The sequence below is a fragment of the Lissotriton helveticus genome, chromosome 7 (assembly GCF_964261635.1).
Source record: "Lissotriton helveticus chromosome 7, aLisHel1.1, whole genome shotgun sequence".
Taxonomy (NCBI): Eukaryota; Metazoa; Chordata; class Amphibia; order Caudata; family Salamandridae; genus Lissotriton; species Lissotriton helveticus.
In genome coordinates, this window is record NC_136068.1 from 1,591,746,977 (window position 1) to 1,591,764,007 (window position 17,031).

Genomic DNA, 17,031 nt, shown 5'->3' on the forward strand with positions numbered 1-17,031 from the left:
CTCTTTTAATACGAACTTCCATAAGGAGGCTTTTGAGCAATTGCAAAGGCTGAAGAATGAGAATATTTTCATGGAAGTGGGAAATTTTGTCCGCCTTTTACTGGGAGTTAGAAACAAATATGGTTCAGCATAACTACCCCAGTCCTTATCATATTTGTATGTTAGGATCTGACCTCATTTTTTAAACTTAAAAAAAATGTTAATCTTTAGTCTGATACCCATTGGCCCTTTAATATATGTTTTATGCATCTTATCATTGGTACGAACACTATGTAGTGTCTCCCTTGAAACTAACTGTAGTATCCCTGGATGTGTCTTGAACCTTGAAATGTGGCTCTATTCATTTATGGAATGTTTTTTTATTATCCGTAACTTTATGGCCGCAATTGGCTAAATACATTTCTGCGACTGACTATGACACACTGGAATTAAACAATTTCTGGCACCATAAAAGTGAAAATTCTCAGTTTTCCTGAAACTGAAGATACTTTAGCACCCTGAAAGTGAAGTACCATCTTGGAAGTGAAGAACTGTTGATGTTCTAGAAGTGAAGGATCCAGAATGTACTAGAGCTGAAGATCATACAGTGTCCTGGATGTGACGGGCCACTGATATCTGAAAGTGAACATTAGGTGATGCACCTCAATGCTCCTGAAACTGAAGATCACTATGTGCACTGCTGGGTAAGGCCTTCCAGTCTCCTGCAGATTAAGAACCTCCTATCCCCTGAAAAGAAGAATTCATGGCACTTTGAAAGGATCGGAACTCTGCCATTTTGTTCGTAAAGACGCTTTGGCACTCAAGAAAAGAAGAACCCACACCTCCTTGGAAGTGAAGCAGTCATGGTGTCTTGAAGTGAAGCTCCTATGATGTACTGGCAGTTATAGATCCACACTGTCCTTGTTAAAAAAAAACACCATCATTGTCCTAGAAGAAAGAATATCCAGTATAAAAGAAGTAGATGACTCCCAGCATCCTGAAAACTAAGGATCCTCACTGTCCTTGGACTGAAATATCCTTGGCATCCTGGAAGGGAAGAACCTCCAGTTCACTGTACATGAAGCCTAGTATAGTATACCTGCATGTGAAGAATCCACAGTGTCAGGGAAAGTAACAGCACAGGGCATCCTGGAAATCAAAAAACCATTGGTGTCCTGAAAGTGAAAGACCTCCTTAAGGGCCCTCATCATAGAGCATTGGTGGCAATGAAAAACTGGAGGATTGGTACTAGCCTAAAATGTTCCTGCAAATAAAGGAATCATGGTGCCAAGGTAGGGAAGTCAGATTTTGAGAGTTCTAAAAATAGAAAATCCAATATGTCCTAGCGTGTATCACCCATGGTGAAGTGAAGAATCCTGGAACTTCCAAAAGTAGAATAATTGGATTCGACCAATAAAGGACTTAGGTAGCAGAGGGTCTGTGGTGTGTTTGAAATGGAAAATGTGTAACCCATCTACAGTTGTGTGTGTGCAGCCTATTTGTAAATCACTTGATCGCAGTTAGAAGTGGCAGGTTGTTACATCTTCAGAACTGGAGGACTTGCAGCACATTCAAAAGTGGGTGACTTGCAGTGCTTTCAAAAGTGGAGGACTCACAGCACCTTCAAAGTGGGATTCATAAAGTATCTTCCTATATATATTTATATAATGTCTATCCTTTTCAGACGTGAAGGATGAATGTTACCTTCAGATGTGGGGATTTGGGGACGTGACTGAGTTATTATTTTGGAGTCTACAGGGGGGGGGCAAGGGGCGAAAGAAGGTCCAGCATACATACCCCGTGACAGGCTATGTAAATCAAAGGGTATGCAGTTCATAACAGGAGAAGAAGCGGCCGGCGGAACTTGAGGCATCAGATCGGGGGATCTGATTCTGCAAGAGCCCTCACACACCCAAATGAGTGTCATGCTTCATCATTTTGCAGCTCCTCGTTGGGCCGTCACTGCAATGCCCAACAGGCCCTGCAGGGGTGCTCTTTGCTGGAGTTCTTTTATTTTTGCCACTGTGAAGAGTGAGGTGCAGTGTTGAGTGTGATAAGGTGAGTAGATGTGAGATTAAAATTAACTAAGGCGTACCCAAAAGGCAGTTTAATATGAGTTCCCTTGATATTGTTAAAAGCAATGAGTGGCTAGATATGGATACAATGGTCCGCACTAGCTTTATAAATGATAATTAGAAGAAGGTTGACATGTTTTGTGCCTATTCAATATAACATAATATGTGCATTTGTAAAGCGCACGTTCACCCTTAGGCATCTTGGTGCTGAATAACATGTTTATTGTTACCCAACTCTATGGTACTCATTTTATTGACCTCAGGTGGATGAAAGGCTGAGTGGCCCTGCTGGGAATTGAACCTGTGACCATGAGGCTGAACACAGGCAGTTGCAGTGGATGCATTAGTCCACTGAGCCACCAGACCCGATCAAACTGATCACAGCAGTTCATCAGGACCAAGGTCCTAATCTACTCAAAGTTGGTGTATGGAAGAGGGAGAAAAATATTGAAACTGTACCCAACAGCAATCACAAGTGTATATAATATACCTTCAGGGTTAAAATTTACCATATGTGGGCAAATAGTATACACCAAATACGAATGTCAGAGAAAAAATGCCTGATCGTGTTAAACCAGTTTGTCGAGAGCGCGATTTGCGAATTACCTACCCGGATATCTGCCACAATAGAGGTCTTCCGAGGTGGCAGAGATTCAGGTACGTTGTTCACAAATCACGCTCTTGGCAAACTGTGGTCCGACACCATCAAGCGTTGTTCTCTGCCATTCATAGTTGGGGTATAGTATTGCTGTTGAATACGGTTTAAACATTTTGCACCCTCTACCGACCCAACCTTGAGTAGATTGGTACTGATGAATTCCTGTGATCAGTTGATATTAAATAGGCAAGAAACAAGTAGACCCTCTTTCAATTATCACTTATAGAGCTAGTGTGGACTATTGTATCCATATCTAGTCTCTCGTTGCTTTTATCAATGTCAAGGGAACTCACATATTAAACTGACTTTTGGGTATCCGTTTTAGTTCATTTTAATCTCACATCTACTAACTTATTACACTCAACACTGCACCTCACTCTTCACATCGGCAAAAACAGAAGAACTCAGGCAAGGAGGCCCCCTGCAGGGCACGTTGGGCATTGCAGTGCAGGGCGCGTTGGGCATTGCAGTACAGGCCCAACAAGTAGCTTCCCGATGAATCAGCATTACACCCATTTGGGTGTGTGAGGCTCTTGCTCCTGAGTTATCAATTTCCCTTGGTCTGACGCCTCAGGTTCCTCCGACCTCTTCTTCTCCTTTACAGAGTTATTGTTTCTTCAGAGGTGGAGGACTTGCAGCACCTTTAGAAGTGATAACACTGTTGCATCTTCAGAAGGAGCAGACATGTATCTTGAGAAGTAAATGGCTTTTAGTATATTCAAAATTGGAAGTCAGGTAGATTTTTCTGAAAAATAACTCTTTTTAGCAACTTCAGATGTTTTGTACCTGCAGAATCTTCTAAAATGAAGAGCTTGCCGTATCTCTAATAGTGGAAGTCTTGCAGCTTCTTGAGAAGTAGAATGCTTGCAGAAAGTTAATAAGTTGCACAACTGTTGTATCTTCTGAAGTTAAGTGCTTACAACATTTTCAGAGGTGAGCTCTTGCAGAATCTTCGGAAGTGTCAGATTGTTGCCTCATCAAAAGTGGCTTCTGGGCACCACAACAATTCTTCAAAAGTGAAAGCACGGTTGCTTCTTTTGACATGAAGTGTTTTCTCCATCTTCACAGGTTTCTTCTCCGTAAGTTGCTGACTTTCATCTTCTTTGGAAGCATAACATGTGCCTCATCATGAGAAATAAAGAACTAACAGCATCTTCAGAAATTAACAGAATTTTTCCATCTTCAGAAATGAAAGAATCGTTTCATCATCAGAAGAGGAGGAATTGCAGTATGTTCAGAAGTGGAATATTTTAATAGAGGCATCATAGGCGCAGTAGGTTATGCTGCATGCTTAAAATGAAGGCTATTTTCGTTGCCCACAATAGCAGTTGTTAGCTCTTTCGTATCTAAGATTTTTGGTGCCATTCACATAATAATATAATGTAAATGTCAAGGTATTTGTAGAGCGCACTGCCACCAAGCGGTTTCCTGGCGCTATTACTCATACCGCTGTGGAACCCTTCCTGGCTTTCCCTGTGAGGTCCACTCCTGGGCACCCCCAGGGTGAAGCAAGGCATCCTAGCACTGTTGGGGCCGGTGTGGAGGTTAAGCAAGCTATTGCCCAGAGTTTCAGCATGGGGTCCATGATTAGAATAGGCACCAAGGCGAGAATTGTCAGTCCGCTGAAATTGAACCCTGGCCCCAGGCCAGAATTCTGCATCAGGGTCTGCCGCTCTAACCATTGAACCACACTCCTCCTCCTAACATAACTGGATAACTTACAGAATCTGGTAATGGTGAGGCTGTAACATCCGAAAAGTGCAAGAACTAAAACGTAAAGCTAAAATGAAAAAGTTGCTTTGGAGACCCAAAGTTGAGGAGCTGTTCCATACTGAGGGCCCAAATTTATGAAGGGTTTGCATCGCAGTTGTGTCACTTTTTTGTGACGCTGCAGCAGCGTAATCAATGCACTGCGCTCTATTTACAAAGTGACACATCTAGGCAAATGCGTCACTACGTAAAGGCCTGAGCTACATTATACCTGCGTCAGGTATAATGTATGCAGGCTGGGCGTTCCCCCGTAAAAAAGGCTTGTAGAAGTGGCACAGTGAAATTGATGAGATTTCACCACGTCTCTTCTACGACTTGACTGCGTCAAAATCCTTACGCTTGCTTCAAGCAGGCGTTAGGTTTGACGCAGGTCCTATCAAATAGGACTTGAACATGGGTTATGACACATTGCTGGAGTTGCATCAGTTTTACAACACACTCCTGCAATGCTTAATTTTTGCACCACCAGATACGTCAGAATTCCTGACTTACCTGTAAATCCTTGCGCCATGAGGCACCGTATTGTTATTATGGCACATCCATGGTGTCGTAAGGATGGTGCTATGAAAAGTCATGCATCCCTGTTTTTGCCCAGCGATGCATCACTATTCATAATGTGGCCCACAAGGTTCAGGACTCACAGAGGCAATTCCTGCATGTAGACCCTCGGGCACACCAGACCATGCTGTACTAAGTGCCTGAGTTTGCGGCTTTCTGTAAATAGAGTACCCGTGACTTTGAAAAAACTCAAGCTGTGCCGTCAGGGAAACCCGAGTCCGACAGATCTTGTGCACCACCTTGAGACTGCAGCAATAGAGAACAGGATTCATCAGTCCCTGTGGTAATACAACCTATCTGGGGAAGTATGTCAGTCCCAGACGAGAGTAAGTCAGCAACAGCAAAATTCAAATTTTCAAACGTGATCAATATTACTCCTTTGAACCCATGATTCTAGATTGCTGTACACCTTGCCTCGCTCTTTCAGTGGTTTGCCCTCAGGCAGACAGCGCTAATGTAATCCGACATGGCCTCATATTTTCATCACTAGGTGTGCATGCGTAAGCACTAGGTTCACACGACTTTCCACTGAGACAGCTTTACATCCCTGAGTTAATTAAGGTGGACTATTATAGCAAGGAAGACAAGGCATACAACTGTTGGTCAATGTGCCTTGACATTTGTAGGTAAACATCGCTCAAGTCTGATTAATATTGAGGACTTTAAGATTGGAATTATACGTCAACAAAATTAGAAAGCCTTTCTGAAGAAGCATTTACCGCAAAGCTCTCGACACCCATCTGGCTGCCCACAAACATATACACTTTCTTATTTTGCCATCTTTAAGTGACCATCTCTAGAAGAGTTTAGACAATTACGCTGCTGTCTTGCATGGACTAACCGTTCCATTTCCAGTGGAACTGTACCTGAGATGGGCACTGATTATACAGCTATTCACAAGCTGGAAGGTTCAGTGGGTTTTGGTAGATTACAGAATTACAAATGATGAGGTGGGAAAAGTTACCCATGTTTCTTCTACATTTCGGGATTTTGACACCAACAAACTAAATACGTTAGAAAATGTCAGGTATGACGCTAGCATGTAAAAACAGACTACAAAAAATAGCAAAAATGTAGACTCCAAAACATAGACTATCAAAATCTGGAATCAACATATTTTATTTAAAAAAATGTCGATCTGCATTTAAACCTTCTATCAAGTTAGAATAGTAAATTAACCCTATCCTAATAAAGTGGGTTCGGATTAATTGAAGAATTAAATGGTGCAAACTATTGTAGGAAGATATTTATGTAAAGTTTAGATTTCATCAGCCTATTTTGAAATCTATTTTACAATACATGTTTCATAAAGAACTGCAAAAACATATTTTGCAAAACTATAGACTCCAAAATATGGACTACCATAACCATTGACATCACATAAATACCCCACTACTAAAGTTTAGCCCTGCACCTTACCCCAGTATTAAGAATGTTCCTTTAGATTTGGTAGGGCTGGCGTGAAAGTGCTAAATTACACAAAACCTAAAATATGCTGGAAAACAGCCTGACTGAGAGTAGGAATACATGTCGAATGGTTTGTAGAGAGCTTTATGTTTGGAAGGTCTTGAGTTTGATAATCTAGGTTTTGGAGTATGTCATTTTTACAAAAGATGTCTTTGCAGTGTTTGTTTTCACATTGAACATTGAAGTGGTGAGCCACCAACCAGTGCACATTAGAATCGATTCCAAAACCAACTTCTCCATTTTTAGGAACATTCTCCTAAACCTCTTCTCTTTTGTTCTTATTTCATTATCTACTACACTATTGTTTCTTATGATGATAAGGATGAGACAGAGGACATACCGGCAAAGAGAGGTCCCGTTCGTCCCTGAAGTCTGGCAGCGTCTCCAGACAGAAGATGACGATGGAGATGAGGATCACCATGACGGAGATGATAGCTATGATACGAGCGGCAGAAGAGCTATCCGGGTGCTCAAAAAGTAACCACACTTGCTTCATGAACTCATTCTCGGGGAGCAGCCGCACTTCTTCTTTGGCAAAGCCCTCGTCTTCACGGAACTTTGTGAGGACTTCGTCCCCGAGCTGGTAGAACTTCAGCTCTTCAATGAAGACATCCAAGGGCACGTTGGCAGGCCGCCGAAGACGACCCCCAGACTGGTAGTAGTACAGGATGGAGTCGAAACAGGGCCGGTTCCTGTCGAAGAAGTACTCATTCCTCATTGGGTCAAAGAAGCGGATTCGTCTCCGGGGGTCCCCTAGGAGGGTGTCAGGATAGCGCCCCAGGGTTCTCACTTGGGTCTCGAATTTCAAACCAGACACATTGATTACCACCCTCTCACAGCAGTTTTTTATGTGGCAGAGCTCATATTTTTTCTCCTCATCCTCTTCTTCCACTGCCTTCTCAGGTAACATCAGGGGGCTGTCCTCAACCACCTCCGGCAGCAGCGGGGGGCTCTCCACCAACTCCATCCCACTGGTGCAGTTGTCCATGGCAGACAATAGTGCAGCAGACTCACAAGTCTCAGTACAGTCACAACAGCCTGGTCATAGTCTTTTTTCCAGGTTTGGGGGATTATCTTGCCCTCTACCCTGAGCAATCCTGTTTGATGTCCACAAATACTTCAGCCACAATCTCCTCAACTACCAACCACCACGTCGCTGCTTGTTCTTCTTGACTTCTCTCCACACTTGACTTAGGCACTCTTTGTGTCCGTTTTTTGAGTCTGTATTATCCGGAGTCGTCTTTCCTTGCATTCGGCATTCCTTTTGCTCAGCTCTGCCCTCTGCTCTCGGCTGTGCCCTCACATTGAAGGTGGGTCCATTCGTGATAGCAGGTATTTTTCTCCATGCTCAGCTCTTTTCGCCCACTTGCCAACCAACATTCTCGTTCTGCTTTTAGAGAGTCTTTTCCCCCCCTTTTCTGGCCCTGCTTGAGCTCCCGTGGAGCCCCCCGTTCCTAGTGCAGTGTCCGGGCTCTTCTGCCGTCGAATGGCCTCATGGGTGTCAAGGTGTCAGGTTCTCCGAAGTGCACCGGCTCACAGTTCCATGCAAAAATAAAAATACTCATCTGCTGCTCCAGCTCGGCTCCTTTCCTCCCTCCCTCGCCCCCTCCCGTATTCCACTGTCCATAACTCACGAAAGGCCGCTGGCCAGTACTGCCCCAAAGGCCTGCAGTGCACAACCTCTAAAAATAACCGCGAGCCAGAGAGACGACACCCTGGGCCCAAGGGTGGGGGTGCGGAGGGCGCCAGCACCCCCGATAGGGTCCTACGCAGCAACTCTACTCTCCTCGCGCACACTGCGCTGTGACAAGTTGAAGAGCCAGGGGCCACGAGCGCGCGGACAGGTGGAGGTGGGTGACGCTGCGCGCGCCTTCCTCATCCGACACCTGCCGTCTTCAAACACCGGTCCGGCATCTTACAGGGGCCTCTCCCTTCCTCTCGGGCTATTTTCGCACCGTGTCTGGGACAGGGGATACCTCCAGCTGTTCGGGGCTATCCCTCTCTGAAAATGAAGGACCACGCGCCCGCTGCGCTGGGAGAGGGTGGAGGGAATTGTTAGATCCACATGTTTCCACTCCATGGAACCCAGCAGGCCTCATTGTGCCATATAAACCTGCCTGCAGCCCGTGGTTTCGGTCTATTCCCGCCTCCTGCACCGGTCTCCTAGGACATCTGGGGCATACCTGTGAGTCTCAGTGGGACTAGAGTGGGTTACTAGGTATGGCACCTGGACCTGGCCCTGCACCAGCACCATACAGAATGTAGATCTGTTCTTGTGAATGCAAAGTTGACCTCATTTACAGCATCCTGCTGTGACTGTTATTTCTCCTGTTGCACTGATCCAACCTCGAGTTACTGCCACAGATTGGTCTGATATATATATATACATATATACATATATACATATATATACATATATACATATATATACACATATCCCCCAACTTAAAACGCGCCACGGGTGCGTTTGCACAGTGGTGAAGGTAAGGGGCGGGGCCTGAGGTGATATGTATGCAAACACATCCTGTGGCGCGTTTTAAGTTGGGGAATTAATTCCTCTTCAATCCAGAGGTCCCAGGGGGCCAACTAGCCCACCAGGTGGATGTATGACGTTACTACGCATACTGTTACAACGCCTACCTTTACATCGTAGTTTTTACAACGCATGCTGTTACAACGCATAGCGCTAAGGGGTGCTGGATAGTGAATAGTTTAATTTACTATTCCAACTCCAGTCCCCGTGGATAGTAGGGAAGGTGTTGGATAGTAAATTAAATCTATTCCCTATCCTAGAGCGCCCCCCAGCGCAATGCGTTGTAATGACATGCGTTGTAAAAGTTGCGTCGTAATGGTAGTGCGTTATAAAAGTTGCGTTGTAAAGGATGTTCCCCCACCAGGTACCTCCACTAAGCACCAAGGAGCTGTGTTGCAGAGTGTAGTAAAAAGGGGCACGGCCTCTGAACACCTCTCTGCAACGCAGCTCCCTGGCGCATACTGGAGGTACCTGGTGGGCTAGTTGGCCCCCAGGGGACCTCTGGATTGAAGATGAATTAATTCCCCAACTTAAAATGCGCCACAGGGCGTGTTTGCACACATATCACCTCAGACCCCGTCCCCTACCTTCACCACTGTGCAAACGCACCCCGTGGCACGTTTTAAGTTGGGGGATTAAGTGCCCTTGAATCCTGAGGTCTCCTGGCGGTCAACTAGCCCACCAGGTATCTCCAGAAAGCGCCACAGAGCTGCATTGCAGAGTGGTGTAAAAGAGGTGTGGCCTCAGAACACCTCTCTGTAATGCAGCTCCCTGGCGCATAATGGAGGGAGCTGGTGGGCTAGTTGGCCGCCAGGGAACCTCAGGATTCAAGGGGACCTAATACCCCAACTTAAAACATGCCACAGGGCGTTTTTGCACAGTGGTGAAAGTAGGGGGTGGGGCCTAAGGTGATATATGTGCAAACACGCCCTGTGGCGTGTTTTAAATTGGGAAATTAATTCCTCTTCAATCCAGAGGTCCCCTAGGAGTCAACTAGCCCACCAGGTACCTCCAGTAAGCGCCACAGAGCTGTGTTGCAGAGTGTTGTAAAAAGGGGCGGGCCTCAGAAAATGTAACGTTAACACTACTCAGATCCTCCAGCATTTCACAATTTCGCGATTCACTGAAAAATCGCAAAATCAGCTGGCAATCGCAATGGCCGCGATATTTGCCAAACCGGCCGCAAAAAAAGGTCTCCCGGCAGGTCAAAAAAAATAAAGCCATTTTATACGCTGTAAGCGCCGATGTCACCACGTGAACGGCGCTGTACAACCGTGAGAGCTGCCTGCTTCCTCCATTACACTATTTATGAAATGCGAGCGAGAAAACGAAAGTGTCGCTTCTCTGCGCTCCAGCTTGCAGGCTCGACTGCTGTCCTGTAATTGCAGTAAAGAATGTAAAAAAGGAGGCTCCCAGCACGGAGACGGGCGGAAGGGCAGAGAAAGAAAAGGACTCTTCACTGCTCTGCCGCTTCAGCTGCCCTCCCCCTTTCTTTCTTTCTCCCTCTTATTCCCTCTGTTTGTCTAGCAGCTCCTCGTCTTTTACTGAAAACCGTGACTCTAAGAAACGGTTCTCACCCTCCCTTTCCTTCTTTTGTTAATTTGTTCCCCTGTGAAATGGATCCAAAACAGGAAAACACGGGGATTCTTTAATCTGTTTTCTAAATCCTCTCTGCATTTTTTCACCCTCTGCATCTGTAAGTTTAAAGAGGGACTTGAGTTATACGCGTTTGGTAAACAGCCATCCACTCCTCCACAATATGCAGAGGTGTACTGCTTGCTGGTACCCTCATAGGGCAGATTCACAAAATCAAACACTGATACATCTGAAATTTACTTCCATTAGTTTACCCCTACCTATGGAATATTTTTCTGACTTTTTGGAGATTCGCAAACATATTTAGGAGTAGTTTTGGAAATCTATAGCAGTCTGACACAATTATTCCCATAAGACAATATTTACTCTCACCTAATTTCCGCTACATATAAAATCCAAGACTAAGGGGGTCATTAGGAGGAGTTGGCCTAACAACTAGGGCGCTCGACCTCGGACCTGGGGAACTGGGTTCGAGTCTCGGTAACGACGCCAAAACCTCCTGTGATTCTGGGCAAATCACTTAATCCCCCCGTGCCTAAAATGAATGTGTATCCTCATGTAACGTAACTGGTGCTATGTAAAGCGCTCTGATACCCAATTCGGTTCGGGACTAGTTCGCGCTATATAAAATTCTGCAAAAAAAATAATAATAATTAGCATGGCGGGCGGACTTTGCCCGCCATACCCCATGGAATGGGACCGCCCGCAATGCATGCGGCGGTCCTGCACATTCCATTAGGATGCGTCCGCCACACTGGTGGGCGCATCCCGCATTTCTAACATTGCGGCGGGTGGTGCTGAAAGCACCGCTCTCCGCAATGCCACAAATGCAAGTTGTGCATTTGAATGTACAACATGACAGGCACTTTGCGTGCCTGCCACGTTGTACATTCAAATACAGGGGGGTACCATAGGTACCCCCCATGTGCACCTCCTACCCCAAAATACCTGGGGGCCCGCTAAAGGCCCCCAATCAGGGAATGTCTTTTTCTGACATTTTTCTATTCCGAACTCATGCAATACAAGACACCAAATTGCCGACAGAACAGTCAGTGGCGTAACGATAATGGAGGGGGCCCCCCTGTAAGGTACCTCTGTGAACTAACATATACTATTCAAATCAAAGAAAAACTTTCACAGGGAGTTTAGACACTGCAGAGTCAAATTTAGTTTTTTGGGTAAGGACATGTTTTTCATTGTAGAAAGTAGATAATTGTGTGACAGTGCTCTTATGTGTCTCCCCTAATTATTTGCTGTTTTTGCTATTTTCTTTTTGTGCCGCTACATTTCAATTTTTGTGCCGCTAAATTTGCAAATTTATGCCGCAATATACTGGGGGGTCTGACTACTTACCTGATAAGTGAATTTCCTCCCAAAGGATAACATTGGTGGTTCTATGTGAAAAAGTTTCTAAGTTTCAACTTTTATAATACAATAATATTCCTTAAAAATCACTACTGTAACCAAAACGTTTTTACTCAACTGTTTGCAGGAGATATCCCAGGACTGAATCTAGGATCTAGTCTTGTGGTTAGAAAAGTAATCCAAAAAGTAACTAATTGCATTTAACTGGAAATTCACATTGAGCTCATTGTTGCATTGTGTCTGAAATTATGTTGCGCATTACAACTGTAACTACTGTACTTAAAAGTCTATTGCCTATTTGCAAAGTATTTAAACTATAGTAATTCATTCTGAGAAAGTATATTTTGTAATGTAATGTATAATGTCATTTATAAAATAAAATATCTAAAAATAAATAGTTTAAAAAAATTTAATAAATCAGTATCAAAAAAATAAATATGAGAATTAATACATTTACACATTTTCATTTACAAAACCTTTGAAATTCACTGAAAAAACCAAAGGTTTCAGACATGTTATAGTTAGGAATTAGCATTTAAAAAACCTCTGAAAGTCACTGAAAAAACCATAGGTTTCAGACATGTTATAGTTAGGAATTACCATTTAAAAACACCCTAGAAATTCACTGAAAAAACCATAGGTTTTAGGGGTGTTATAGTTAGCTGGACATTTCACTCGTACAAAACCATTGAAATTCCCCTGTTATAGTTAGTTGTACTAACTATAATTTGCGCATCCGCAATCCACTGCTGATGTCACATATTACATCATTCATGACATGGTCAGTGACATCACTGATGGCATCACTGAATATGGTTTGGTTCGATATTTAAATAAGTATTATATATATATATAGCAATCTGCCTTGAAAACTGAGTGCACGTATAAGTGTCTGAATGGAGGATTTAGTAGCAATGTGATTCCCCCACGCGCACCGTGGAGGAATTCCCCCCCCTCAGCGAAGAGGTTAAGTATGTCAGTTGAGATGTCATGAGTGTTATTATGAATGCTATAATTTTATAGGCTATAAGTGATGTACTATGATAGGGTAAAGCCAGCACATGGGGAAGGTACGAGTTATAGTTAATTTTGTCTGGCTAGCAAGTTTGACAACACTCTGTATCGATGTGCGCAATTAATAGTACATTTTTGGTAGGCATATATTATAACTTTAAGTTATAACTGTAAAGTTATAACTATACATTTTGAATTTATACTGTTTGTGTACTTAAAGTTGGTTTTGTACAGAATAGTAAATGAGGTTTTTCTAACTAACAAATGTTAAACATTCTGTTTTTTCATTGAATTGGTACGTTTTTTTAAAATTTGTTTCTAAGCATATAATTTTGTCTACTATGGTATTTAATAATGCTTACCGGCACAGAGGGACGCCCGGAGTACCGACGGTTAGGTAAGCCACATTGCCGGTACGGCACAGAGGGACGCCCGGAGTACCGATGGTTAGGTAAGCCACATTGCCACACTGTTTGATATAGGTAAGCTGCTTTGGGTGAAGTACCATCTTTCACCTACATAACTGGGCTCTCACGCCACAACTCTACAGCTCAGGCAACTGGTGTTACCATGAGGATGGTCGTTGTGAGCCCCTTTAATTACACGCATTTCGGCACGCGATGCCTTTTTAACGAATGCGGCTTATACCACAGCGCAGCTTGCTGTGTTTAGATCATTGTCATTATTCATGTATTTGCGCTCAGGGTCAAAAGCTGTAGTACACCGGGGGCGTGGCTTGCGCGCCGCTCGGACATGGCGGGTCGCGCTTGAGCTCTCAGGTGAGTGGGAGCCGGCGGCGATTCTTTACCGCTTCCTGACTGCCCCTCTGCGCGGCATGGACATTTCCTGGTGGCGGAATGTGTCAGGAGCCGCCTGACGTCCATTCGAACGACTTCTGGTGCAGGCTGCATCTGTTCCCGGTCAGCTGAGGCGACGCTCCGTCTCTTCACGAGCGGCCGCCATTTTACAGCTGGTGACGGTGACGGCGCTTTCCCTTCAGAGGTGCCGATTTTGTTACAATTTAGCCGGTGTGGGATAGCCTGGACCTTTTTTGCTCACAGCGCTGCAATGGTAACATCTTTTTTCTATTTTTCTATGCTCATTGGGCTGCGTGGCTAGTTATTATGTTGCATGCTCTCTATTTTCTTCAGTGCTACTATCTATGTATGGAACTGCTTTTGCCTCACGATGTTTTTGGTGTAACCTGTTGAAGTCTCTGAGGCTCTACCATATATTCTGCTGCCTGCTCACCTTCTAAGCCCGCCGTTATCACTGTTTTTTACGCTTCTCACGCTTGGTGTGCTGTATCTCTTGTTTTTGAGGCAACTGCGCAGTTTTTATTTTTTTCTCAAGAGGCTGTGTATATTCTTTGGGTTTGTCTCTTCATGGCTGCAAGTATGGGCCGCTCCACAACTACTAAAGACCCAAAAGAGACTGGCGCTTCACTCAAACGTCTTAAGTCTGTGTCTCCTACACCTGAGACTGTTCCGTCAGACACCACCTCTACTCTTGACGCAATATTATCGCGCCTTAATGAGGTGCATGATATTGCACAATCTACAAAAACTAATACGGATTTACTACAAGTGGAGGTGTCGGCGATTCGGAATGACTTCAAGGCCCTGTCTCTTCGAGTATCGGCCACGGAATCACGTATCAGTTCTTCAGAGGATAATATCCACCAGCATTCCAGGTCTCTCAGCCACTTAGAGCGTTCAATGGCGGCGTTGCGTAAAGATCTCACTGAGCAGGAGGACCGTAATCGTAGATCTAACCTACGCATTTTTGGTCTGCCGGAAGATGCAGAGAAATCATCTTCCTCTATGATTGATTTTTTGTATCATTGGATTCCTGATACGCTACAAATTTCATTTCACAGAGACTTTGAGATAGAAAGAGCACATCGTGTTCCAACTTTTCGCTCTAAGTCTGCCACCCAGCCAAGAGCAATAATTTTTAAGCCACTGCGTCATCAACATACTGAACAAATTCTTTCGCACATGCGCAAGACTAAAAATGTCGTTTGGGAAGGTCATCGAATTTCAATATCTCAAGACTTTGCCAGGGACACAGTCATAAGAAGGAAAGGCTTCCTTAATCTTCGGAAACGTCTTTCTGAGATGAACATTCCCTTTTCCTTTGCAGGTCCCTCCAAATTCCGCATTTCTTACAAGGGACGTTCCAGGATTTTTGATGAGCCGGCGGATTTAGCTACCTTCCTGGACAATCAGATGGAGATTCAGATGGAGATTCAAAGGGCGACTTCCCAGGATCCTGGTGCTTCGGGCACGTGAACTGTCTCCTTTAGTCTCCTTTATTGTGGCTTTCTGTTTTTTGCTGTTTCCGCTTCTCTCGCTTGCTGTTAGCATACTGCTGTGTTGACTTTTAACTCCGTTAATGGAGTTTTTTTTTTTCTTTTTCTCTGCTTCATATTTTCTTCATAGCCATGTTATATTCTGTTTTATTTCTCTCTCACTTCTCTTCCTTGCATTCTTTGCTATTATGTATATACTGATTGCTTCTTAGACGATCTCTATTTTTCCTCTCTTTCTCTCGTACTCCCCTTTGGAGATATATACTCTACGTTTCCTTTCTTTTCATGTTAGTCTCTTTAGTTGAGGCTCGTTTTCCACTACAAGCTACCTTTCTCTAGTGTGTTTCATCTTTTCAGTTTCTTTCTTTCTTTTTATTCTCTTATTCTCTTTGCGTTCTTCTCTTACAATTTTTTCTACTGTTTATGATTTTTTAATTGTTCTCACATTTCGTATGTTATAAAGTCATCAGGCCTGTTTATTGCGTTACTGTTTTTTAGATTACGCATTCCTGTTGAGCTTATGGGCCAACCTCAACTTCCATAGATGTTAATGATCTTTTTCTGTTCTTCTTGTGTTCACACTCATTTTTGCTCTATCCTTCTTTCTGGCATCCACACCTGTTCGTTCCTTTTATCGCTCTCTTTTTAATGGTACCTCTTCGTATCTCTTTAATGTTTTCTTCTTCTCCTATTCTACTCCGCTTCCTCAGCTTTTCGATCTTTACTCTTCCTCATTTACTCATTTCTTCTATTCTGTTCTTTCACTTGTCTTCAACCATTCTTATCTCTCATCTCTGTCATCTTTTCTTTCGACTTACTTCTCCATTTTTTTTGTTTTTTGCTGCTCATCTCTTAATAGTTCCCTTGCTTTTTCTGGTATGGTTCACTCTCTTTCTTTCTTTTTTCTATTTTCTCCTCCTATTCTGTTATTTTACTACTTTTCTTCTCTCACATATATAATGTTATTATATACAGTTATAGTGTATTCATTGAATGTGTAGCTATTTTTTTTTAGGATATACATATTGTTTGCCATGCATTAATCTACTGTTCTTGGTTGTCCTCATGCTTTTCTTTTTCTTATCAGGTTTTCTCATAATATTTAGTAATATAGCTATGTTTCTCGCCATTGACTGCTTTATATGTGCTTCTACAATATCTTAGTTCGAGTATGTTTATTTACGTTATTAAGCTGTTTGGCGATACTGTTTTTGATGGTTACCAGTTTCTTGTTTCCTACCATCCGGCTATTGTAGTTTTTGGGGCTATTGTTATCACTTATTGTTTCGACTAGTACTGCCCCTTATTTGCCTTTCCGCGTTCTCCCTAGTATGCTGTCGAAGTCTTAGTGCTATTACATACAGTTATAAATTGTTTATTACCTATACAGTTATCTTTTGTAGAAGTTACATATTGGTTGCCATGCGATAATCTAGTGTTCATGTTTTACCTCTTGTTGATTGTTTCTTTAGAATTTGTTCCATCCTATTTGGTACTATAACTATGTTGCTTTTCATTAGACTATTAGCTAAATGTGTTTATGTATTCTCTTGGCTATAGTTTTACTTATTTACATTATCAAGCTGTTGTGCGCTGTTACTTTTATTTCTTACCAGTTCCCCTATTCCTGCTATTTGGTCACCATATTTTTTTTTGGGGGCTATTGCTATTAATTATTTTTTCGCCTCGCACGGGTCCCTTA

The 17,031-nt window shown here is 43.3% G+C and overlaps 1 protein-coding gene across 1 annotated transcript in view; it reads right to left on the minus strand.

Annotated features, from left to right (window-relative positions):
- Window positions 1-8,059, minus strand: part of KCNA7 (potassium voltage-gated channel subfamily A member 7) — a 197,164-nt gene extending 189,105 nt beyond the window's left edge. Inside the window, exon 1 of the mRNA XM_078655162.1 lies at window positions 6,848-8,059. Within this exon, the coding sequence (XP_078511288.1) occupies window positions 6,848-7,495 (648 nt within the window). The 5' untranslated portion in view covers window positions 7,496-8,059. The remainder of the gene's footprint in view (window positions 1-6,847) is intronic.
- Window positions 8,060-17,031: the final 8,972 nt, after the last annotated feature.